The sequence below is a fragment of the Macaca fascicularis genome, chromosome 4 (genome assembly GCF_037993035.2).
Source record: "Macaca fascicularis isolate 582-1 chromosome 4, T2T-MFA8v1.1".
Lineage (NCBI taxonomy): Eukaryota > Metazoa > Chordata > Mammalia > Primates > Cercopithecidae > Macaca > Macaca fascicularis.
The window spans coordinates 164,548,954-164,574,801 of NC_088378.1; the positions used below are offsets into that span (position 1 = coordinate 164,548,954).

A 25,848-nucleotide genomic window follows, 5' to 3' on the forward strand; every position below is an offset into this window, starting at 1 on the left:
AGTGACGATATGGCATCACCGAAAGATTTTGTCATTTACTATCTCTTGAGGAAATTTAAGTTCTCTAAGCCTCAATTTCAACATTCCTAAATGTTGCTACCACCAGCCTAACAAGGTTGGCAAGTATTAAATGAAAATGTCTACCCAGACCTTTTTTTCTCACCACCAAAGTAGGTGCCTTGTTTTATTACAAACTCTCAATCCCAATACAAGACACAAACGTTACCCTTTCTGAAGAGTGCCTATAAAATTTTAAAAGTTGTACATAACTGACTGGATTCTAACATATATATTAATCCAATTTATCCCTTTCCGGTATCCAAGGCATGCTTTCAAAAATTGTCCATCTTCGTTACAGTAATATTTTCCTTAAGTGTTCTCTGAAAACGGCTCATCCCCAAACCGTCTTGGATTTTACATTATTACATCTCAGTAGTGACAGATGTGGCCCTAAATGCGGGGAAAACGTTTACAAAAATTTTGATGGCTGGTCCTCAAGCTTTGAGATTTACCTTCCAAGAATTAAGCAGCACTATCAAAACAATGCTGGCAACATTTTTATGAGGTTGCAAGGACCACAGTTGCTGCAGCTACAGGATGAGTAAGAACGTCAGAAGCAACACAAGCTTTACTTCGGCCCATCTTCACCGGAGAAGCCCCTATGAATCCGGCAAAAACATAAAAACAGGTACTGTGACTTTGCCGTATCTCATTTACATCAAGTAGCAAGAATAAGGAAGTCAAGGATTTTGAAATCTGGCTCCAACATTCTCCATTTGGTCGCGTTCTCAAATCTCAGCCCAGGGCCGCTGACGTAAAGTCGCCACTCGTGGGCACCACGGGCTCGGGGGTAGCCGGCAGCTGAAATCCGGGGGACTTCAGAGGCTTGGAGGCCAGGAGCAGGCAGAGCGCCGATGGGATAACGAGATTCTCCAGCAGATCGGCGCTCACCGCCCTACTCCATTTCAGCGGGTAGAGGTAAGGGCTGAAAGGTGACCCTCGCACCGCCGGGCCACCTTGGCAGTGCCTGCCTTGCGTCTCTACCCGATAGAGCCTGCGCGGGAGGTAACGGCGCGCACGCCGGCGGCGGCCACAGGCCCGTCGGGAGGCGGGGCCACGCGTCTGCGCACGCGCGCAGGGACACATAGGCGGAAGTGTCCCGCGGGCGCCGGAGTTGAGAGTGGTTTCCGGGGAGGCGACCGCCGAGGTGGAAAGTGCAGGAGTGGGAGAGGAGGAGGAGGAGGAAGAGGAGGTGATGGCGACGGACCTGGGGAGGGGGAGATGCTCCGTCTGGCTGAGGCGCTACCCAGGCTGCGGTCACCCTTCCGGGTGACATACCGGCCTTGGGGTACGCGTGCCTTCGGGGCCTTTCCTGTGTTTGGGACCCAGATCTCCTCTCCTCCAGAAAACCTTGACACTGTCCATCTTCCACATTCAGCCAAGGAGCATTAGAGGAGTGGATGAGGTCGGGATGGAAGGAACGGGTGACTCCCTTTTTTTAAAGAGCGGAAACCAGCCGGGCGGTTTCCAGGCAGGAGCATCTGTACCTCCTCGCCCGTTTCTCGCCCTCGGGCTGGCGAGACTCCCTCAGATCCCAATCCGTGGACTCGCAGGGGTGAGGTGACCTCAAGGGGTCTTTTACGCTGTTCTCGGGGGTCTCTGGAGAACTGTCAGTCACCTGGATACCTCTAGACTGTCTTTGCAGTTAACTATTTCCTGGTTCCGTGTTTATTAAGTAGGGGCATTCCAAGATACCCTTATCTTCATTTGGCTTTCTGTAGAATGTGATTGTTCTGGCTGGGCTATTAAATTTATGGCATAAACTTCCACTAGAAGTTCTGCAGGTTTCCTCCAGTCTTTGCAACTGAATTTCCTCTCCCGTCTTTTTATTATTTGTTAAGGAATATTGAAAGTAAAAGATGGAATGATTTGGTGTGCTAACAAAATCTTAAGTGTTGAGTATCTGCATTTTTCTACATTAGGATATCAGAAGGCTAGAACTGTTTTTTAATTAAGCGTTTTTCTAAGCAAATTGAGATAGTTTGGAACTTGGAAGAGAGCCAGCATTTCAAAATAATTTAGACAGCGTTATTTTTACGTAATTATTTAATATATAGATTAAGTCCTAATGTTATCTTTTTCTCTTGGGAAGAGAAAAAAAGAATAGTCTTCAAAAATTAGCACAGGGTTTCTCCACCTTTGTACAAAGAAATGAGATGGAACTTTGTTTTTTTCTGTTTTATAATCGTACACCATAGGCCATGATTGATTCCGGAGCGCAGTTAATCAAGGCATAATGGCATGGTAAGATTCTTTTATTTGTAACGTTGAGCGTGGCAAAATATAGTTAAAATGACGTTTTTTCAGGTTAATGACACCGTAATGACATTTTTTTTCCATATTCTACCTTGTTTGGTGTGGGACTTTTGTCCTTCAGATTGGAAAACTCAAAAACTGAAATAATTGTGACTTCAATAGGTCATTGTAACTCAACATTATCACTAATTTTAATTTTTAAATCACATTGTATGCCGGAAAGGGTACCTTTTTATTCCATTTTAGCAGTTGAAGTTGATTATCTGTTGAATTTAGGAAGAGGTCTCAGGCAATGATACACACCTGTGATTTTTTAATATATGTATATATATTTTTTAGTTTCAAGGATTACTGTGAGCTTCAAAAGCAGAGCACAATCTTGATCATTTAGTCTGAAAACTAATTTTAATTCCATGCTTCATTTTTGGCCCCTGCACCACAAGGAGTTTGGCCAATTTTTTTTTTAAGATGATGGTTAATATCATTAATGTTTGAAGTGGAAGGGATATGGCAAACATTCCCCAATGATCCCAGTTATTAGATATCAGCGGTCTTCATCAGTCACACTTTCTCACTAGTGATGTTATTAATAAAACAGCATTCTAAATGCAAGGCTTTGGTGGGCAAGTTTTATGAGACTGATGCCTCAAGCAGAGGAAAAGCAAATTTATTTTCATGTTCATTTCAAATGTTTTGTGGGGAGTTTCAGTAGCGATGTCGGTATTTTGGCACACATGTAGAAAAGACAGTGCTAGAGAGATTTCATTCTGCACATGTGGCGTAGATCTGCAGCACATAAAGTTGCCAAGAAGTGTGTTAGAAGTGGTAAAGTGTTGGAAAGGAGCTGAATAATGTTGATTAAATAAATGTTGCTTGCTGACTGGGCGCGGTGGCTCACTCCTGTAATCCCAGCACTTTAGGAGGCTGAGGCGGGCGGATCACGAGGTCAGGAGTTCAAGACCATCCTGGCTAACACGGTGAAACCCCGTCTCTACTTAAAATACAAAAAATTAGCCGGGCGTGGTGGCGGGTGCCTGTAGTCGCAGCTGCTCGGGAGGCTGAGGCAGGAGAATGGCATGAACCCGGGAGGAGGAAGTTGCAGCGAGTCGAGATTGCGCCACTGTACTCCAGCCTAGGCGATGAGGGAGACTCCGTCCCAAAATAAATTAAATAAATAAATAAATAAATGGTGCTTGCTAAAGAGCGGTAGAGTCCTTCACTTAATCTTACATTTTTGTTATGTGCTAGAACATCATATGAAGATACCTCTTGCCTTAAGGATTTCATAGACTTTTAGGAGAAACAAGTATAAAAACAAAAAAGCTATACCATTATAATTTAGGAATTTGAAAAATAAGTATAATATGATATTAGGGTTCAGGACATCAACTTGTTTTTAACTTCGAGGCCTTATTCATGGATGCAGCACGATCAGACTTCACGTTGAGCCATGCGACAGATGGGTCAGAAAGGGAAAAATTGATTATGAACTGTCTAGTAATCTAGGCAAGAGAAAATGGCTGCCTGATGGAGTAGGGTCCAAAACAGATTTTAGATATAGTTATAGATGCAGAGTTAACAGGAATCTTGGCAAAGTATGGAACGTGAGGAAAAGCAAAGATTGTTAAGATAACTCCCAGATTTTTAGCTTGTGTTTCATACTAGGTACTGTTAAGTGAGATTGGGAATATAGGAACCAACAGTAGATTTGTTTTGAGAGGAAAATAATCAGCTTTGGCCATTTTAAATATGAGGTGCCAGCAGAGCTTATGAGTGGAGGTATCAAAGAAGCATTTAGACATAGAACTCTGGATCTCAGGAGAGAAGGCAGCCTTGGAAATCCAGGTCTGTATTTCCAGCTGCACATCAAAGGGGTGAGTCATCTTGAGCACACCGTATCACCCTAGCAATATTTCTAAAAAGTTGAAGGATGACAGCTAACACACTTTTGTACTGTCATATGCCAGGCAATGTTACATTCATTTCATACAGTCCTAACCAAAATCCTGTGATAGGCACATTTTTAACTCCTCCCACTTTTGAAGGTACAGAACCTAAAGCTCAGAAAAGTTAAACGATTTGCCCAAGGCTTCTCAGCTAATAAGTAGCAAAGCCAGAACTTGAACTCATATCTGTCAAAATTCCAAAGCATGGGGAAAGCATTGTGTTATACTGCTTTCTTATACTATTATCTATAATTGTATTGAGTCATTACAATATGCTTGGCAGTTTTCTAAATTACAAACATCTCAGAAGAAGGTGACTTTGGGAGAGCGTGACCTTCTGGAGAAATGTTTTGATGCCAATAAAAGCAGGAAAGATATTTTCTAGTTTTATTTATTCTGTATGTATGTGTAAATATATAAGCATTGTTTGTACATTTCCCCACTCTTTTTCTATAATATTTTCAGTTTTACTGATAAAGTTTGCCAGTACCACCATCCATTTCAAAAATCATACCCAAGCAGAAGGTGAGTGACTACAAGCTGAAGTTTGAGGGTATCAATAGGAAGGATCAGTTTATTTGGTTCATCTGAATATCACGTCAGAGTATATGCCAGGTATCAAGGACACAGAGATAAATAAGATTTGAATCTTGCCTTTCAAGTTCTGTTTTCTAATAACTGGGGGGATTAGTGATGGTGTCACAAAGGAGAGGATATTAAAGCTGAACTTCCAAACCTGACCTTAAGAAGACCTCAGACTGAAAGGACGTCATGAGCAGAAGGCAGGGGTGTTTGAAAGTCCCTGGTGTATTTCAGGAATGAAACATGGGTGGTTTACGACTTTATTGAGAGTGGTGGGAGAGCAAACTTAGAAACCTACGTGAGGCCGGGTTTATTTGAATGGTACTCTATATCCATGCCCACACAGAGAAAAGAGTAAATTGTTAAGGTTTTCATCTCTTCGTTTTGAATGTAGATTCGAGCACAGATTTGACCACATATTTAGGAGAGGTAATTTAAAGCATGGTTTTAAAAGAAAGTCACATCTTAAAGATGTCCTGCGAGATTACATAAAAAGTCTTACAAATGACAGTGATTGAAACATAATGTGGGTAGCAAGAACAAAGGAAAGCGAAGAATAAACAAGAGGAACGCAGTAAACTTCATGAAATTACTTTTCTATTTAGGAATATGGCAGATGCCCTATAAAATGTTGTGGTGACTGCGTGTTTTTAGTTACAAGTGGTATTCAGATCCTTGACCCCTCCTTTAATTCCTAAGGATGACCTGGTTAACCTCTGTAAATTAGCAAACTAGAAGTGATCATGAAGAGGCAACTCTAATTTTGGCCATTTTAAACCATCTTGGTAACAGTTTAAAAAAAAAAATTACCAAAGGAAAACACTGTCAAAATTATTCTTATTTCTCTTTATGCTGCAGAGTTTAAATTTTTGTTCCCACTGGAATTAAAAATAGATGAGTCGTTTCTAAGAAAATAACTTATTTTACATAGGTTTGTTCTGTACTTTGTCATAATTCTTCAGTCTTTCCTCAGTCTTTACATGGAGTTCATATTTTCAGTTTTTATAAATCCAAAGAGAAATTGGTGGCTTCATAACTTTTTTTAGACTGACAAAAAATGACATATTTTCTCCAGCCTTTTACATCCCAGAAGAATGTAAATTAAATTAAAATGGTTTGCTCCAGAGGAAGAAAATATTTTTTAACCTAAGAGATGCTACTGCTGAAGCATATTGTGCTTTCTGTAGTTTGTGATAAATCTAGCTTTTTAAGGACCTTAGTTTTGGGGTTTTTTTTTTTTTTTCATTTGTTTTCTAGAGACAGGGTCTGGCTCTGTCGCCCAGGCTGGAGTGCAGTGGTGTCATCATAGATTACTGCAGCCTCAAACTCCTGGACTCAAGTGATCCTCCTGCCTCAGCCTCCTGAGTACCTAGGACTACAGGTGTGCACCACCATACCCAGCTAATTTTTTGATTTTATTTTATTGTGTAGAGAGAGGGTCTTGCTATGTTGCCCAGGCTGGTCTTGAACTCCTGGTCTCAAGCAATCTCTCTGCTTCAGCCTCCCAAAATGTTGGGATTACAGGCATGAGCCACCACACCCAGCCTTTGTTTTTTTAGTTTATTTTTTAAATGTCATTGGCAAACATATCTTAGAATTGTCTTAGTATTTAAAGGAGAATTACTTAGTTTTTACTCTTCTACAAATAAAGATCGACTTTAATGTTGAAGATGTTATGCATCAACTATATATATAGACGCAAAGGCGTGTTCTTTGATGAAATACTAGCTTTTGTTACCGTGGAAATAAGTATGGTTTATATTCAGTTTAGTGATGTATTAATCTTTATCAGCGGTAGAAAAATTGTTTAAAGATTGTAGGCATATTGTTTTTGGTGGTTTGGAACCTAGAATACAGGAATTAATATACTAATATCCAGAGAGAAGCAGACATTTGTATAATTTTTAAGTATGATTTGGAATATTATTTGGAGGATTAAACTTTATCATCTAAATGTTTTCTTTTACTTGCTTATTTCTTTCTCTAGGACTTGACACAGCAAGCAAGAGACATACAGAACAAAAGAGTTGAGGAAACCAACAAAGATAACTCTGAAAGCATTGAATGCAGCAAAATAACAATGGATCTCAAGTTCAACAATTCCAGGAAATATATTTCTATCACTGTGCCATCCAAAACCCAAACAATGTCACCACACATCAAGTCAATTGACGACATCGTGGTGCTTGGCATGAATCTCAGCAAGTTTAACAAACTTACTCAGTTTTTCATATGTGTTGCTGGAGTTTTTGTATTTTACCTAATTTATGGGTATTTACAGGTAAAAAAGTTATATGTTTGTAATATGTTAATTATTTATAATAATTGCAGTCAGTATGGGCACTTACTAGTTTTGCCCGAGATAGTCACTTACAGGATACTGGCTGATTCATAAATTTGAATTTTTTAGTATAGTAGTAGAAAAGAGCTTCTTAAAACAGAAAACAGATCAAAATTCAAGAGTTAAATATTTTAAGTGGGGAGAAGACACATGTAGAGACTACCTTGAAAAATTGTAATTATGAAAATTAATTTTTAAATATTTAACAAAATGTAGGTAATAATTGCAACCATGTGTTTCCAGGAGAAATAAATGATTCAAGTACTGATTGATATCTTGGAACATTATTGAATGATAGTGTAGTTTACTCGATTCTTGGAGCTCGATAATAAAAGATCATTCTTGCAAAAATATATCAGGATATTTTATGGTTTTCTAAAGGTATCTCTTTAATCCTATAATATTTGAATTATTTCTTTTTTAAACACCTCTTATATTCTCATTCTTACTTGCTTTGTCTTCTAACTTTGCCAGAATCTTATTGTTCTGTGATTTTTTGCTGGCATAAAACATTTCTAACACTGCAACAATTTGTCTCATATTTACATTATATTTGGAGAAGTTGTATACCTTTGGCCAGGAGCAAATTTCTGACCTTCAAAGACATGGGCTGGATGGGTGAGGATCCGGGCTAGTGAAAACAGGATGTTGGAATGGGTTCTAATTTTATTAATGGTCATTTAATTCGTGGATATTTTCCTATAACAAGAGAAAGCCTTTGTAATTCAAGGAAAGGAAAATGATGTATTTTCTTAAAACACAGATAATATTTCCAGTATTCTTTAATACTCAAAAGTTAGTGAATTTAAAAATTGTATTCTTTTTCATTGTCTTGTAGAGATGAAATATCAAGGGAAATGTAAGTGAACACGGAATTGTGACTTTTTTAGTTAGCTAGCTTGCAAGAATGCAATGAAGAATGTTAATGTAAAACAAAAACGAATTACAAATTTAAATAGTTATAATAACTGATATTCCACTAGTAGGTGATATAAAACTTGAGATGCCACAATGAAGAACAATTAAAAATAGAGATTAGAATTTCTTGTTGAGAAACATTTCAGAAACCTTTTTTTCTTCAGTATACCAGTGTTACCAAAATAGCTTGGGAACAGAGTTAGCCATTGCAATGGAAAATGAATTTGAAATTTGCCCTGTAAGTCTCATTAAATACATTTTCTCTAAATAATCAGGTATTTTAGTTTATAATTGGTTTATGCAAAGTTTTTTTAAGTTACACAAACCCCTGCTAATTATGTTTATAACTTAACCACTTTCATTTTGTGAAAACTGACATTGCTACTGTTACATATAATTACATATCAAAATAGTTCAGAGAAAATGGGGTTTGGTAATGAAGTATTTTTTAATAGATGTATGCATATTCATACATACACTTCATTTATTCAATTTGATTTATTGATCAATTTGATTTATTCAATTAAAAAAACCAGATAACTATTGGAATACCTCTTAGTGACTTGTTAAGAATGGCTTATTAATAATTGATAATAAATATTACTTTATAATATGTTTAGGCAAATTAACCATTTCCTCTAAAAGAAGGTTTATATCATCTATGGCACAAGAATTTCAAAAAATAACATTGTCAATATGAAAGAGCTTCTGACCTCTCTAATTTACATTTTGTTGTTGTTGGAGGTGGGGCTTGGTTTCTTTAAAAATGTTGTGTTTGTAAGAATTTATTTTTAGGAAATTAATGTGCTGCCTTGGACTTAACAGTGTTCATGTGTCTTTTGACAGGAATTAATATTTTCAGTGGAGGGTTTTAAGTCCTATGGCTGGTACCTTACCTTAGTGCAGTTTGCCTTTTACTCCATATTTGGCCTAATAGAACTTCAGCTTATTCAGGACAAAAGGAGGAGGTATGTGGTTTGTTTTTATTTTTTGATATTTCACTCGTATTAGTTGATTTTTTTTGGCATACTGAATATGCATGAAATTTATACTTCTATTAACAAAATACCTAATAAGCATGATCTCTTGTCAGTATAACCAACTTAATAATACTAAATACATTTTACTCATTTATACACTGGAAAAAATGAAGTCTCTCCTTAAATGCAGTATTACAAAATAAAAAAATAATAGTTTTAAGCTCAACTTACGGTGTTACATCTTCTTAAAACATGATAAAAAACATGATGTACATACTTGGTTTTTATAAATTCTGCTGAAATAGGTGCAGTTACTGATTTATAGTACAACTAACATCACAGTGGTGAAATGAAATATCAGTACAGGTGGAGCATCCCTAATCCAAAAATCTGAAATCTAGAAATGCTCCAAAATTAGAAAAGTTCGAGTGCCAATGTGACACAAGTGGAAACTTCCAAACATAAATACTTAACACAGATGTTGTTTTGTGCACAAAATTATATTAAATGTGCACCGTGACCAGCTCTGGGACAGTTGGGATGCAGGGCACCAAGTTCTTAAGCTGCACACAGCGTAATGACCCTGAGCCCAGCCCACAAAACCATTTTTTCCTCCTAGACTTCCTGGCCTGTGATGGGAGTGGCTGCCGAAGACCTATGACATGCTCTAGAGACATCTTCCCCATTGTCTTGGGGATTAACATTCAGATCCTTGTTATGTATGCAAATTTCTGCAGCCAGCCTGAATTTCTCCTCAAACAATGGGTTCTTCTTTTCTACTGCTTCGTCAGGCTGCAAATTTTCTGAACATTTTTGCTCTGTTTCCCTTTTAAAATGGAATGCTTTCAACAGCACCCAAGTTACCTTTTGAATGCTTTGCTGCTTAGAAATTTCTTCCACCAGATACCCTAAATCATCTCAAAGTTCCAAAGATCTCTAGGGCAGGGGCAAAATGCCACCAGTCTCTTTGCTAAAACATAACGAGTCACCTTTGCTCTAGTTCCCAACAAGTTCCTCATCTCCATCTGAGACCACCTCAGCCTAGACCTTATTGTTCATATCACTGTCAACTTTTTTGCCAAAGCCATTGAACAAGTCTCTAGGTGGTTCCAAACTGTCCTACATTTTCCTGTCTTCTTCTGAGTCCTCCAAACTCTTCCAGCCTCTGCCTCATACCCAGTTCCAAAGTTGCTTCCATATTTTTGGGTTTCATTTCAGCAACCTCACTCCCGGTACCACTGTACTGTTATTAGTCCGTTTTCACGCTGCTGATAAAGACATACCCGAGAGTGGGAAGAAAAAGAGGTTTAATTGGACTTACAGTTCCACATGGCTGAGGAGGCCTCAGAATCATGGCAGGAGTCAAAAGGCACTTCTTACATGGTGGTTGCAAGAGAAAATGAGGAAGATGCAAAAGTGGAAACCCCTGATAAAACCATCAGATTTTGTGAGACTTAATCACTACCATGAGAATAGTATGGGGGAACCCCCCCCCACGATTCAAATTATCTCCCACTGGGTCCCTCCCACAACACATGGAAATTACAGGAGTACAATTCAAGATGAGATTTGAGTGGGGACACAGCCAAACCATATCAAAAATGTTCTGTAAAATTACCTTCAGGTTATGTGTATAATGTATATATGAAACATAAATAAATCTCATAGTAAGACCTGTGTCCCATTCCCCAAGATACCTTACTATGCAGATGCAAATATTCCAAAATCTGAAAAAAATTGATATTTGAAACACTTATAGTCCGTCCCCAGCAATTTGGATGAGGGATACCAAGTCTGCATCTGTTGTTATAATGCTTTTTTAGAATGTGAAGTTTTTGTGGGATATGCCCCAGCTGACATTGCCATAAGATGTCCGATAACTGAGGTTGCATTCTTAAGTATTAGAGAAACATATATCATTCCTTTTCATCAAGACCAAATGTGCTTATTTGACAATATCATTTCAGTTAGCAACCATCTAGATTTGAGAAGTATCTTGACATATTTTTAATGACATATAGAACAATATGCAATAAAACTTAGTCTCTGATTACAAACAGAAAGTGGTTAAGAATTTGAATATAAAATTTTCTTGGTTAATGTAAGAAGTGTGCTTATTCTGTCATACCCTAATGTGTGTATATATCATGTATCTATTGGGCAGTTTAAATATAATAACGACTGGAATACTGACATACCTTTATACAAATGTTTAATCCTTTAGTGAAGATTTCAAAAATTGTGCAGCTTTTTTTTTTTAAATCATAAAATCGTTTTGAAGTTTGTGTCAAGGTAATACAGTTTTACATATTTAAATCTATATTATAGGTTTCTTCATGGGTCTAATTTTGCCTCTCAACTTGTCTTTATTGCCAATAAATTACTGTAGGAATTATTGTAAAAATATTTGAACCTGAGAGTTTCATCTTCGTTATTTTTTTGTTTTATCATGATTCTCCATGATAGAATCATGGAGGCAAGCCAGTGAAATCCAACTTCCTCATTTTACCAATGAGAAAACAAAGACCTAGAGGAGTACTGGGAATAGCCATAGGTGATAGAATAGGAAGTAATTAAATATATCTGTCAAGACTAATACATAAGGAAGCTTGATGATGATTCACTACTTATTGCAAACTACTGGGCCTTCTAAGGTAAGATTGCTTCTAAGGTAAAAGACACGAATACTGTCTTTGTACGTGAAAAATGATACAATGACAATGCATGTCCTGTTACATTTCAGAGAGAAACACCTCCCTATAAGCTACCCAGATGAGAGGGGAGGGGGCCTCAAGCCATGTTTATCCCAACTTTTAAATCACATGACCATAACATATTTTTAAAAAATAATAATTTGTAAGTGAAACAATTTGGGAGAAGACTTTATTTATAATAAATGTAATGAATTTATTTCTGAATTTATTTCTGCGTATACACCCATATCTGAATTTATTTAATGGTACTGCTACTCAGACCTTTAATTAGCTGAACTCTTTGCTGTTGTTATTTTTTTTCTTCTTCCTAATTTATATGAATACCGACATACTGGAATAAGTACCTCAATACTCATTGAGAATTTGGAGTTAGACACATGGGTTTGGGTCTTGGCCCTTGGGTCTTATTACATCTGTCAAGACCTCAGAGAAGTTTCTGTAATACTCTAAATTTTATTTTGAGGATCATATGTGGTAATGCATGCTAAAGTACATCATAAACTGTAATATCCTAAATGTACTGCTAATTATTTTTCATCAAAGAATACCTTGTAACATTATTATTAATTACTATGAGTTTTTAATTAAGGAGAGCTCTCAGATTTGTCTTGAAGAGATTTTCAAAGTTAAAATTTTCTCCCCGGCCAGGCGCGCTGGCTCATGCCTGTAATCCTAACACTTTGGGAGGCCGAAGCAGGTTGATCACCTGAGGTTGGGAGTTCAAGACCAGCCTGGCCAACATGGTGAAACCCCGTCTCTACTAAAAATATAAAATTAGCCAGGAGGCTGAGGCAGGAGAATGGTTTGAACCTGGGAGGTGGAGGTTGCATTGAGCCAAGATGGCACCACTGCACTCCAGCCTGGGCAACAAGAGCGAGACTTGGTCTCAAAAAAATGTTTCTCCCCATATCTAAGGAAGCAAGCAATCGACATATTAAATAAAATAGAAATAGTGAGTATTCTGGAGGCAAGCTGATCAAATCTAATTTCTTCATTTGCCAATGAGAAAACAAAGACCTAGAGGACTGCTGAGAATTTTTTTGAGCTCCTTTTGGAGCTACTTTTGGATTTGGTTCCCCTGAGTTTCAGGCTGGTTTTCTTTCTACCTGTACCGTGCTACTTTTCTACTCATTCCTTGTAATTTTTCTGACTTGAATTTTTATTCTCTGCCAATGATTTGCCATTTATCTTTGAGGAAATCTGACCACCATGACTTTTATCATTTTACCTGGAGAAGTGGTGCTCCACCATCACTGATGATATGCCAGTGAGGGTCAAACCCCATGGATGGCATGAACACATTTACACTGATGCATATGGGCATGCCAAGTTGTTCCCACGTGGATTTTCGTGGTTAACTACTCTATTAGTACTTAAGTAGGAAAAAAAAACCCTCAGAATCAAAATGTAAATGATGCATTTTAATTGACTTTTTCCAGTAAATTATTTTACCTTATATCTAACCATATAAAAGATGAGGAATTTTGTTGCCTTAATTTCAATGTCAACACAAATTCTAAAATGGAAATTACATCTAACTCTCCAGCATTGTCAGTATGAATAGTGCCTCATTGTGTTTGTGTTCATCATACCAGCGTACAAGATTATTAGTTTAGACCATTAAATATCTAGTCAAAGTGAGCATATGCTCACAGTAATGGCTGAACATTCTGAAGATGCTGAATTAAGAATCTCCTTTAGGAACTTTAGATAGAGCCAAAGTTAAAAGACTTGAAATCATGAGGAGAGAGTCAGATACCTCCTCTTAAAAGTTGATTATTACAACATGGAATACAGAGAGATGATCTATAAGATATTATAATAAAAATTGTATCTAGGGTTTTAAACCACATGAACTTTTCCTAGAGAAATTCTTCTTGGGTTACTTTAACAGAATGGATAGATGTATTTTTCCTAATGCTAGATGGAAACATTAGGAAACAGAACAACAATTCAAGAGTTAAAAATTCATTTTAAAATAGTTAAGGTACCTTTTACCATTATGGAGGCCAACATTAGCTGGGCATGGTGGTGCACACCTGTAGTCCTAGCTACTCAAGAAGCTAAGGCAAAAGAATTTCTTGAACCCATGAGGCAGAGGTTGCAGTTAGCTGAGATCGTGCCACCGCACTCCAGCCTGGGCAACAGAGCGAGACCTTATCTCAAGCAAACAACAAAAAAGAAGCTCTTTTTTTCTAACTTTGGTTAAGATGGTTTTTATTTGTGGCTAGAACTGCTGTTTTTAAAAAAAAAAAAACCCTTTTGTCAACATTTATACCTTCGGTAAAAATCTAAACTCTTTTTTACATAATTGAGTGGCCTCATTTATGATTGATTAAATAAAGGTAAATTGTTATTTTTATAAACTTTTTTTACTAATATTTCCAGAAATAGTAACCAGAAATTACAAAAGTAATTAGACATTTACACATTGTGAACACATTATCTTTTAGTAGTATGAATTGGGTCCCAAAATGAAGGTTTTAAAAATTGTCTTTTACAGAATACCAGGAAAAACCTACATGATAATAGCTTTTCTAACTGTGGGTACTATGGGGTTATCAAACACTTCCTTGGGCTACCTGAATTACCCTACCCAAGTCATCTTCAAGTGCTGCAAATTGATTCCTGTTATGCTAGGAGGAGTTTTTATTCAAGGTATAGTAATTACATGTTTTTTATACTCTTTAAAACTAATAGGCTATGTTATGGCATCTAGCATTAGGAAAAACATTAAACTTTATTATATTTTCAATGAGCATTCTAGGTATTGTAACAATTCTGAATGATATCTTACCAAAATAAGGTATTCTAAAAACACTGATGGCCGGGCACAGTGACTCACGCCTGTAATCCCAACACTGTGGGATGCCAGGGTAGGCGGATCACAAGGTCAGGAGTTCAAGAACAGCCTGGCCAATATGGTGAAACCCTGTCTCTACTAAAAATACAAAAATTAGCCAGGTGTGGTGGTGTATGACTGTAGTCCCAGCTACTCCGGAGGTTGAGGCAGAAGAATTGCTTGAACCCAGAAGGCAGAAGTTGCAGTGAGCCGAGGTCGCAACACTGCACTGCAGCCTGGGTGACACAGCGAGACTCCGTCTCAAAAAAAAAAACGAAAAACAAAAAAAAACGCTGATATGCCTTAGTGTCTGAAGTCAGTAATTAGGACTTAAGAAAAAGAAAAGATAATACTTCGTTTTATTATTTTATTTTGGAATCTACCACATTTCCAGCAATACTATATTTACGTATTAAAGGTCTAGCTCAGAAGTACCTGGAAAAGTCCCTTTTTTCAGGTCCTTCATTCTTCTACTCTCCAGGGCTGCACACTTCACCTCCATTGTACATGGGCAGTTCTCATATTGAAGTAGAGTTTAATCTGAGCAGAACTGCGTTTTTACCAACCCTGCTGGCTTAGTGATTTTTAGAGCCCCAGCTAAGTGACGAGTTTTGTGGAAATAGGAGTAAAAGAGGAGGTAGTGATAGCAACAAACAGTGAAAGTAGCTTCTGTTGTTCTTATTAATTGTCATCAGGAATATTCGTGTTTTAATAGTCGGGTGTTTGTGTATCACTGAAGTTCTTATACAGCCTGATTTCATTTATGCATTAGATACCATCCCAGAATAAGCCTTTAAAAATGAAAGTGTTTTCAACTACTTCATGTATCACTTCAGGATAACTTCATGTAGGAAAAAATAATTAACCTCAATCCCTATTAAAAATCACATTTATTGTCCCAACTGACTAGGCATATATAATATTGTCCTTATAAACCTTACAAAAAAGTCATACTATATTTTTTTTTAATAAGGTGATATTAAAATAACTTTCACCTGCCTGGAAGTTAATCTCATTATGATATTTGCAAACTTAGTTATGTAACCAGATTCATTACTCTGGTTACTTTGTAAACTTAGAAACTACAAGAAAATTCGTAACCTTTTATTATGCATAAAGTAAAATAGACACTAAATTTCCAGGAAATTTTTTAAATGTTTGTGGATGTGCATTATTCTTGCTGTCAGTTTTTGCCAGAGTATGTATTTTAGTATCACTATTATACCAGATAAAGTAGCTCTTGTTTCTAACGTACAGGGACATATTGCTTCCCATTGGTAGTTTTCAGAAGCCCTCTTGTGACTGTCTGCTGCCTTGACCTAAGTGTTCACGTTTTTGGCATTGGATATAAAAAAACGGATCCGTGTTCTACTTAACACCTAGAGCAAACACAAAGCTGGGTGGGTATTTGCATAATGAAGCCGACTTATATTTGTTTTATACAGGAAAGCGTTACAATGTTGCAGATGTGTCTGCTGCCATATGTATGAGCCTTGGCCTGATATGGTTTACCCTCGCTGACAGCACAATTGCACCAAATTTCAACCTGACAGGTAAGCAATTTATATTCCTAGCTTTTATAGGCATTTTAGTTTAGAATACGAATTTTGAATATTTTGTAAGCATTTTAAATGATAGTATGACAGCTGCAATTTTCATATCTAACATAAAGCTTTTGGACTTTCCATATAAGGTGCAGTGAAAGTACCACAGCTCTGTAGATAAAACAATTTGTTTGTTTGTTTTTTAGTGTGCTTGCATTTTGACAGGAGAGGATGCTATTTGCCCAGTCAAAATCTTTGATAAGCTGAATTGGAAATAGACATATGAGTTATAGGGGAATAACAGTAGTAATTGTTTTCAGCTATCATTTGAAAAAAAACTTTGAAACTTGCACATTTGCATGTAACTGTTTTAGCTAAAGAAGGAAAGGTATGCTGTGCTGTTATATTAAACAGTTTAATATAAATATAGACATTACCTTAAAGTGCTTGAAGTTTCTACTGTAAGTAAGTTTTCTCTATAGTGTGCTGTGTGAAATTTTGTAAATTAAATTTAGGTTTTTCAAAAGCAGACTAGTTATTGCAGTATTTTTAGAAATGAGAATTAAGTATTGGAATTCTATTTTTATTTTTATTTGGAAAAGAAATTGGGAGTACTTTGGTGTTTATATATGCAATATTGTCAGTTTTACTAATAAGACTAACTTAGTGACATTCCATCTTCTAATCTGACAAAAATAGAATTTAAAATATCTGGGACTCTATAGAAACTGAGAGAACAGCAATAATCATAATAACATCGGCAAGTACAAAGTATGTTTGAGAAAAAGTCCAAACTATTACATAATGAAAAAAATTATTCACATCAGCTTCACTATTCTTCCTAAGAATCAGAACTTCTTACCTGTTGTCAATCTTACTAACCTGGTTAACCAAACTGAATGAATGTATTTAACTGTAACCAGTTCTGCATCTTGTAGCAACCCTTTAGCAACCCCAAGGTTCTGGTAGAAACTACCAGAACTCACTCACTGCTTGATCTTAGAGAAAGTGTATAGTTGCAGATGTTTCTAACATGGTCTAAATCAGCAGTCCCTAACCTTCTTGGCACCAGGGACTGGTTCCATGGAAGACAGTTTTTCAACAGCGAGTGGTGGGAGAGGATGGTTTCAGATGAAACTACTCTCCCACCGCAGATCATTAGGCATTAGATTTTCATAAGGAGTGCAACCTAGATCCCTCACATGTGCAGTTCACAGTAGTCTTCCCACTCCTATGAGAATCTACTGTCGCAGCTGACCTGACAGGAGGCAGAGCTCAGGTGGTAATGCTCGCTCACTGGCTGCTCATCCCCGACTGTGCAGCCAGGTTCCTAATAGGCCAAGGACTGGGGCTTGGGGACCCATGGTCTAGATCTTTCAGGATTGCTTCAAGGAAGATTATACTTGAAAACTGAGAGAAGTGACGCTTGTACTTATGAAAAGGCAATATTAGAGAAGGCACCAAATTAGCAGTGAGAGACGTGGCTTCAAATTCTATTTGAATTACTTAAAAATATAGCCGCAGGTAAATTGCTACACCCCTTTGTGCTTCACCCATAAAACAGAGAATAATAACTCCCCACATGGAAAGATAGTGGGAGGACAGACTGAGATGAAGGATTAATGAATGGGAAATTACATACACAGGATGGCAGAGGGCGTGGTGATGGTGACAGCGATGGAAAGAGCTGAATCCAGTGGTTCTGTACTTTCTCACTGTAACTTAAGTGCTAACCCTATCTGAGTTCCATGGACATATTTTTGTAGAGAATTAGAACCCAACCATACTTCATCACTAAGAATAATCCATGAGCACTTAAATCCCTATTCTGATATATTAGAGTATATTATCTAAAGGAGAGGAGGTTAACTGTTAAAATGGTTATTTAAGATAGGTATAAATAAAACTTTGAATGTATAAAGTATGTATGTGTGTATGTGTATATATATCAGAAGTTAGATGATACAAAGTTGAATAAGTATAAAAACTTAAATCTTAATTGACTGAGGTGCATACACACGTGGCCATACACTTTTCTGCTACCTATGGCTGCTTATGCGTTAACAAAAGGAAAGAAATAATTTCTCTAAACCCCATCAGACTCATAGATACAACTAAGACTGCTCTTGCCTCCTTCTGTAAAGCACAGTGACCGATGACCCTGCGTCCTAGACACTGTCAGTTACTAGCCTGCTTCCCAAGTACACATGCGCACTTGATGCTTCTCAGGAATGAATAGTATTGACTCTCAGATTTGTTTATGTCAGTTGTACCTTTATTATAATTATGTCATAACTCAGTATTAAGTTTTTCAAAAATGAGTATGAACAAAGAATTGTTGTTGTGAAAACTGAGTTAACTGACACAACTTGATTGACAAGCAATAAAATCACTATTGAATGAGGTGTGGGTAAAACCACTGTGAATATTGGAGGGAAGCTCATAAACATATGAAAGGATTCTGTACTCTGCAGGGCACTTTTAAACAAAAACACCTTGGAAATCACAGAAAATGTGTGCTATTAGCGTGTTTATACAAAGGAGAAAATACGGAATTCTATTCAGGACCCATGCTCAAAGAAAAAGGCCCTGACAGCTGCGTGCATGTTTATGTGATTTAAATTAAACATTTTAGCAATAATAGGGTTTTTCAAAAATCGCTTTTCTCTTCATCTGTTTTTTTTTGTTTTGTTTTGTTTTGTTTTTTTAATTAACTGACTAGCCACCAATCCCAATAGACAGATAGCTAAGAGTTTCTTCTACACTTTCAGAACTAGTGGAACTATTAGACTAGTGGAATATTTGTGGAACTGTTATTTGATACGCTATTGAAATGTGATAATGGTGACAGAACTCACTCAGTTTATTAGTGTATCTTTTTTAATATCATCACCTTTGTACTTATTACACCTGATTGTGAATAAGAATATTCTGGATTACCAAACAAACGTGGTTGAAGATCTGCTTTTGTTTTTTAGACCAATGAAATTTCTGATAAAGCTTGATTATAGTTAATATGTTTAAATAAGGAGGTTTTTTTGTTTTTTTAATACCTTCTTGAAGGTGTGGTGCTTATTTCCCTGGCCTTATGTGCAGATGCTGTCATTGGAAATGTTCAAGAGAAAGCTATGAAACTTCATAATGCTTCCAATTCTGAAATGGTAAATACTCTAGTGTTTTTTCTTCAAATTAGACAGACTTAAACAATGGTGATGTACGTAATGTGATGAAATAATTATAATATCATTATAACTGGCATTGCATTTTTAAGCGGTCATTTTTATAAAAGTAATACATTCAAACATTATAGGAAAGTAAAAACTAAAACTACAACTAGCAGTGCTAACCACTTGTTGCATAGTTAACAAATTTTTTCCTCATTGATTTAGTTTTTATGTATTAAAATAAAATCTTTTGTTAGGTCATTTCTCTTATCTCTTTCTAGTGGGTAGTATTTTTCCATGTAGAAGTTTGTAATTTTTATATTGCCCAGTTTGTCTTTTCCTTGCTGGCTTCTGGCTAAGTATCATGGTTGAAAAGAGCTTTCCCAACCCTGAGATTTAGAACATTTCATCCCTGTTGCCTACTAGTTTTGTGTTTTCCTTTTTTATTAAGCCCTTGATCCAATCTAAAACTTTTTAAAAAGAACTTTTCTTTCAAATGACTACCCATTTTTTCCAATATCATTTATTGAATAATCCACTTTCAGCTCATTTTAAATGCCCTCTTTATCGTATCACACTCTAGTGTGGCATTCAGAATTGTATTTGAATTTATTTTTGCAATAGTACATATAATGACAGCAGCTTTATCATACATTTATTATCTGTTAGGACTAGCTACCATTGTTCCTTTTCTTTTGCAGAATATTACTACCAGTAGTTATTCTGGGGTGTTTATATTCCCAAATAAACTAAAAATTCCATTGGTATTGTGATTGGTATGGCATTGAATTATAAATTAATTTAGGGAGAATGGCATCTTGATTATTTCAGTCCAAGAATAAGGTATGACTTTTCTTTTACTCAAGTGGTCTTTTTTTAATGTCCATTAGAGTTTAAAGTCTTCTTCATGTAAATCCAGCACATTTCTTATTAAAGGTATTGTTAATAATAACTTATTAAAGTTATTTCATCTTTTTGCAGTTATTGCAAATAATATCTTTCTGTAAGTCTTGTAACTGGTGTTTTTTGCAAATAATGTCTTTTTGTATATCTTGTAACTGGTTTTTATATAGGAAAATTGTGTGTGTGTCTGTGTGTGTGTGTGTGTGTGTGTTTACATTAATTTTATAACCACCCACCTTGCTGGACAGAAAGAGCATACTGAATTAAGGATAGACAGGACTATTCTTTCCTGTTATTTTCTTAACACAGAATGGGGCAACTTAAGTACTTTCTAATAACACAGGAACTTGGTTAAGAATTTTCTTCATCATCATCACTACTCGTTGTAGATAAGGTCAGGATGGGCGCAGAGAGAATTGAGGGACTGTAGGTTGTTAGAAAGTTAATATAATGCAGTGGTTATGATGGTAGGCTCTGGAATAAGATAGCTTAGTTCATATCCTGGCTTTACTAGCACTCATTTGGGGAAAATTACTTAATATCTCTAAGTTATAGTTTCTTCATCTGGAAATTGGATTATGATGACTAAGAATACCCATCTCTAGGATGGTTGTGAGAAGTAAGTGGAATAATCTGTACCGAGCTTCAGCACAGTACCTGACACAGCAGATATTTAGGTTTGCTGCTGCTGCTACTGCTGCTGCTGATTCTGTTTATGAAAAGCATAGTAAATTGGGATTAAAAGGTTGGTTGGAAAATAGAGAAGTTAAGCAGTAGATATGCCATATACTGCTTATTTTCATCATATTTTAATGTCTTTTAGAACTTAATGTTTGGATTTTTTTAGGTTTTATAAGTAGCTTTAAAGCTTTTTGTTTTCTTTAAGTTTTTTTTAAGAACTCTAATATGAAAATCTGGTTTGATTTCAGTGATTGTCTAGAAAAAAATGAATATGTAAGCATATATGAAAGGATTAATATTACTAGGTGTTATTTTGTACATAAAATTGAGGCATAGACTTATAAAACATTAGAATCAAATATCATTTCTGGAAATTTAGGCCATATTGAAATGATAATGTTTCTTTTAAAATGTTTGTTCTGCAGACCTAATTGAGCCATAGAGTTAAAACCTTTAGTCTTCTACTTTCTGTTTGATAGTACTTTTTTCTTCTTTATTTTTATCTGCTCTAGGTATTGTATTCGTATTCAATTGGTTTTGTATACATTTTACTGGGATTGACATGCACTAGTGGATTAGGCCCTGCAGTAACATTCTGTGCAAAGGTAAACAGTAATCACAATTTAAAAACAAATAAATATCTTCTCTTAAATAATTTTTTCTGTATTTCTAATTTTCCTTGTTCACAAGAGGCTATCATAGATATAATGATACCTCCTTTAATATAACATATGCCAATCAGAAATTAATTTCAGAAATGAAATGATTCGTATTTAGATTTATTTTATCCTTGCTGTACCCTATGAGTTGATTTTTAAGCTGTTCATAATGTAGAAAAGTTGAGGATCTTTAATTTCAACATTATTTTTTCATTAAATCAAAATAAGAATTTTTGCTTGACTGCATTATCAGACAGCTTATTATTGCTCAAGAAGTTGATTAAAATCTGTAGTTTTATTGTATTTGTAATACCTCGGGGTTTGTTTCACATTTTTCTAACAGGCTTTTTTATTTTTTGCAGAATCCAATTCGGACCTATGGTTATGCCTTCCTTTTTTCCCTCACTGGATATTTTGGAATCTCCTTTGTTCTGGCTTTGATTAAAATTTTTGGTGCACTTATTGCTGTAACAGGTAGGAGGGATTTACTTGCTTTGGTTATAAAGTAAGCATTCACATTTTCTCTGATGCTCTTTTTCAAAACATAAGGGCAACATCTGCTTTACATTAAAAAGAAAATTATCCTATTTCACCAATTTATTCTTTGGCTTATGGCGTTTCTTTATAATGCTAAAGAAAATTATTTTTGGTCTTAATTTCTTATTTTGATGATTTAATTTTAAAATCAATCATATACATTTATCAGAATAGTAACCCTTAAACGCATTAAAAGAACTTTCTATAAAATTATGATGAGATGAAGACCTCCAAAGAAAGTACTACCTTTATATTCTTCTAACCTATAACTGAAAATTTCAATTTTGTTGCATTTCAGTATGAGAGGTACACTTTAAATAAGCTTTTTAGGCCTTTCATGTATACATTTTCTAGGACACCAACCAGATTAGCTTCCCTTTTCACCAGTAAGCATATGCCCCTGCTCTGTGCAGGGTCTTTGCTTGGCCCTATAGAAAAACCAGTTGTATTTGTTCTGCTTTGGAGGACTGTACAGCCTAGTGAGAGGAACAGATGAGTCAGTGTGTCACCTGTGTCATTTGCCAAAACTCTAAGGTACAGCCTTTGCCTTAGAGGTGCAGGCAGTTTCTTTCTCACGTAAAGGAAAGCCAGAGTTGGCAATAATCATAGCTAATGCGTATATAGCCCTAGTATGTACCAGACACCATTATTTTAATCTCACAACAGTCCTATAAATTAGGCACTATGATTGTTCCATTTTACAGATGGATAAACTGAGGCACAAGGAGGTTAAGTGACTCGTCTCATAGTCAGCCAGAGCCAGGTTCCAGTGATGGCAGTCTGGCTGCACACCTGTGCTCTTCGCCATACATTATACTGCCTCTAAGCTAGTATGGTGACTCCCTAGTCATGAGAAACCCACATTCTTTCTGTCCGCTGTGCCATCTTCATCCTCAAGCTATGCAGTAGGATGGAGTAAGAGAAGATGAAAATCCTAAAAGTCATACTCCGAGAAACAGCACATCTGCTCACATTTCACCACAGCCTGGACACATGATCAAACCTAGTAGCAGGAGAAGCGGAACATATACCCAGCTTAAAATACGGGTCCTTTTACTATAGAAATGAAAATAGACATTGGGAATCTGACTCTGGCATGTTTCCAGAACAGCTTCTTCTTTGGAATTCATTCATTCATGCATAAATTACTAAGTGCCAGGAACTGTAGAGTCTTGGAATATACAGATGAATAAGGCGAGAAACTAAGTAAAGCACGTCGTCTAGTGGGAAGACGGCAGCTGATGTGCAGTGAGGAGGAAAGGGCTGTCATGGAGATCTATGCAGATCTCCCCGCTCCGCCTGGGACCAGGGAGGAAGGCTTCCAGCCTTACGGCACACTTCAAAGTGTAGTACTTCAAAGGACAGGAGAAAGTTAATACAGATGTGTAAAGAAGATTGTAATGATTACTCATAGTCTTATCCAGAGATGACCCCTATTAAGATATGAGTATATCCTTTAGATTACTGTGTTTAAAGAATAACCCCTGCCTCTAGCTAATCATAGCTTCCATAGGAAAGCCCTTCTCTAAGACTTACTGTGGCTACATAATACCATGGCCTCCATCAAGTACTTATTACAGTTATACTTTAACATTTAACTGTATTAATTATTTAATGTCTGTTTCCCTACAAGACTAAACTCCATAGTAACAGGGAACAGTGAGTTTTGTGCATTTGGTTGGTTGGTTGGCTTTTACTTTCCATTGTTACTTTGGCAGTCAGCTCTGTAAATATTTGCTGAATAAATGATTTCTAAAATATTGTCAAGATAATAGGCACATTCTAAACTAATTTGTTGCTCCTACAGTGACAACAGGAAGAAAAGCAATGACCATTGTACTTTCGTTTATATTCTTCGCTAAACCATTCACATTTCAGTAAGTACTTTTTACTCAGTTTTTAGGTACTGTGTTTCACATTTCCTCTTAATCTTAATTTCAACTTTTCTACTTTTTCTTTTTTGTAGTAAGTGTATTTATTTTTATATAAATTAATGTGGGTTTTTTTTCCTGTTATGCTTTATAAAGAAACTTTGTCATCTTGTTCTCTTAACTATCAGTGTATCTTCTGCTATTTTGGAAATGTCGGTAGTTTATTATTTTGAATTTATCATTTTTATGCTTAAATTGCCTAACCAGAGTCCAGTGCAAATGTGACCTGTTTCCATTATGAGTGAATGTGAGTGATGTGTACGTTGTTGAGATTAAGAGATTCCCCTTTGCCCTACTGCAAATATATAAATTACGTATTTATAGCACATGCTTTTAAAAAGTATTAGTTTATTTGATGCCTGTTTCCACAAAGGATTTAAGGCAGAGAAGTATTCTATAAGTTACATCCCAAAGACTTACTTAGCTTGTATTTTTTGTGTGTGCGAAAGTGTTTACTATCATATTTACTGTCTTTACTGTTTGTTTGACATTAGCATCATTTAAACTTACATTGGTCAGGATTGTGAAGTTTCAAACCAAAATCTTAACAATCTGTAAGTTTAGAGGGAAACATAAAATTAATTTCCATCAATGTTATTTGTCTATAAACTAGTTTTTCTTTCTGTATGTACTAGGTATAATACATAATAGTATTATGTCATACATAAATATAATTATAATGATTCCCTACTTTCTCAGGGATGTTTCTCTTTTTATTCCTTTATATTCTACCCAACTGAGACAACGAGTTAGACAGCTGAGTTTAATTCCCAAAACGGCCTTTGGTAGATATACATATCCAATGCTTTAAGTGTACTCTTCAGACTTTTGGTAGGGGGTTGTACTTTGAATATACTATTATCCCCAAAGCTCAAATTAACTATGTCATATAAATTTTTATAAAATATCTTTATATATACTCAATGTATTAATATGTATTAATAAAAGATACAGGATTCTAATCATCTAAGAATACTATTTTTATTTTAATGCTATTATTGTAGAATAGCAGAATTTTACTTCACTGAAGAATTATTATGGACAAATTACCAAATTCTGTGGTTAACAGTAGATTGTTATTTTGCTAATTTTAATATTTTTTTTCCTTATTTCTTTCTCTTAGGTATGTATGGTCTGGTTTCTTAGTTGTCCTTGGTATATTTCTCAATGTTTACAGCAAAAATATGGATAAAGTAAGACTACCATCACTGTATGATTTGATAAACAAATCAGTGGAAGCAAGAAAGTCAAGGACGCTGGCACAAACTGTATAGACAGTGATTTGTCCTATTTAAAATAGAATTTTAAGGGAACAATCAATTAACTTTCCAAAGGGACTGATAAAAACCAAAGGATCTGGAGGCATTGCTATCCCCTTTGTGGATAGATTTCATATGAAGTTATTTGCGGTGTCAGGCTTTTCTTCAGAGCACTTGTTTGACTGACTTCCAAAGCGACCAAGACAGCCGCATCTAGCACGCTTTACAATAAAATGTCAATATGAAGGACTGTAATTCCTAGCATTTTATTAAGAATTTCACTGGAAATGGACCACGTGTTGCAAGACTAACTGGCTATAATTATGACATATCAAAGAAATCGATATGTAATAGCAGATTGTTTTATATTCATTCCATTTTGATGGTGTTATTTAAATTGATTCTCTGTTATAAGAGTAAACTGATGAGTTGAAGTCTGGAGAGAATAACATTCATTATAAATAAAATTATTCTGTGATCTTTTTTCAAGATGTGTTAATAGAATTTTGTTATAAAGAGAGAAATGAAAGT

At 35.9% G+C, this 25,848-nt stretch overlaps 1 protein-coding gene across 31 annotated transcripts; it reads left to right on the forward strand.

Annotated features, from left to right (window-relative positions):
* Nucleotides 1–825: 825 nt before the first annotated feature.
* SLC35B3 (solute carrier family 35 member B3) lies at nucleotides 826–25,806 on the forward strand. Of its 31 annotated transcripts, none has more exons than XR_012434490.1 (12): nucleotides 1,154–1,615; nucleotides 2,259–2,304; nucleotides 6,832–7,125; nucleotides 8,950–9,071; nucleotides 14,301–14,455; nucleotides 16,085–16,192; nucleotides 19,247–19,344; nucleotides 20,049–20,190; nucleotides 21,444–21,536; nucleotides 21,953–22,064; nucleotides 23,935–24,004; nucleotides 25,182–25,806. XR_012434490.1 is itself a non-coding variant. In XM_065544455.2 (12 exons), exons 4-12 carry the CDS (start codon nucleotides 6,925–6,927, stop codon nucleotides 25,330–25,332), a joined length of 1,110 nt encoding a protein of 369 aa, XP_065400527.1. In that variant the 5' UTR covers nucleotides 1,154–1,615; nucleotides 2,259–2,304; nucleotides 6,102–6,225; nucleotides 6,832–6,924; the 3' UTR covers nucleotides 25,333–25,806. The 31 variants fall into 31 exon arrangements, 22 of the variants coding, with proteins under 22 accessions (XP_045246426.1, XP_065400527.1, XP_073895193.1 ...); XR_012434492.1 differs by having other exon boundaries at nucleotides 19,280–19,344; XR_012434491.1 differs by having other exon boundaries at nucleotides 1,154–1,348.
* The last annotated feature ends 42 nt before the right edge of the window (nucleotides 25,807–25,848 follow it).

Bases quoted from the DNA above. Each gene is read 5' to 3' on its own strand.
- SLC35B3 (XM_015449913.4), top strand. From the start codon at position 1,472: ATGGAAGGAACGGGTGACTCCCTTTTTTTAAAGAGCGGAAACCAGCCG. The intron at 1,616-6,831 runs GTGAGGTGACCT...TTCTTTCTCTAG, and splicing joins CAATCCGTGGACTCGCAGGG to GACTTGACACAGCAAGCAAG. The intron at 9,072-14,300 runs GTATGTGGTTTG...TGTCTTTTACAG, and splicing joins ATTCAGGACAAAAGGAGGAG to AATACCAGGAAAAACCTACA.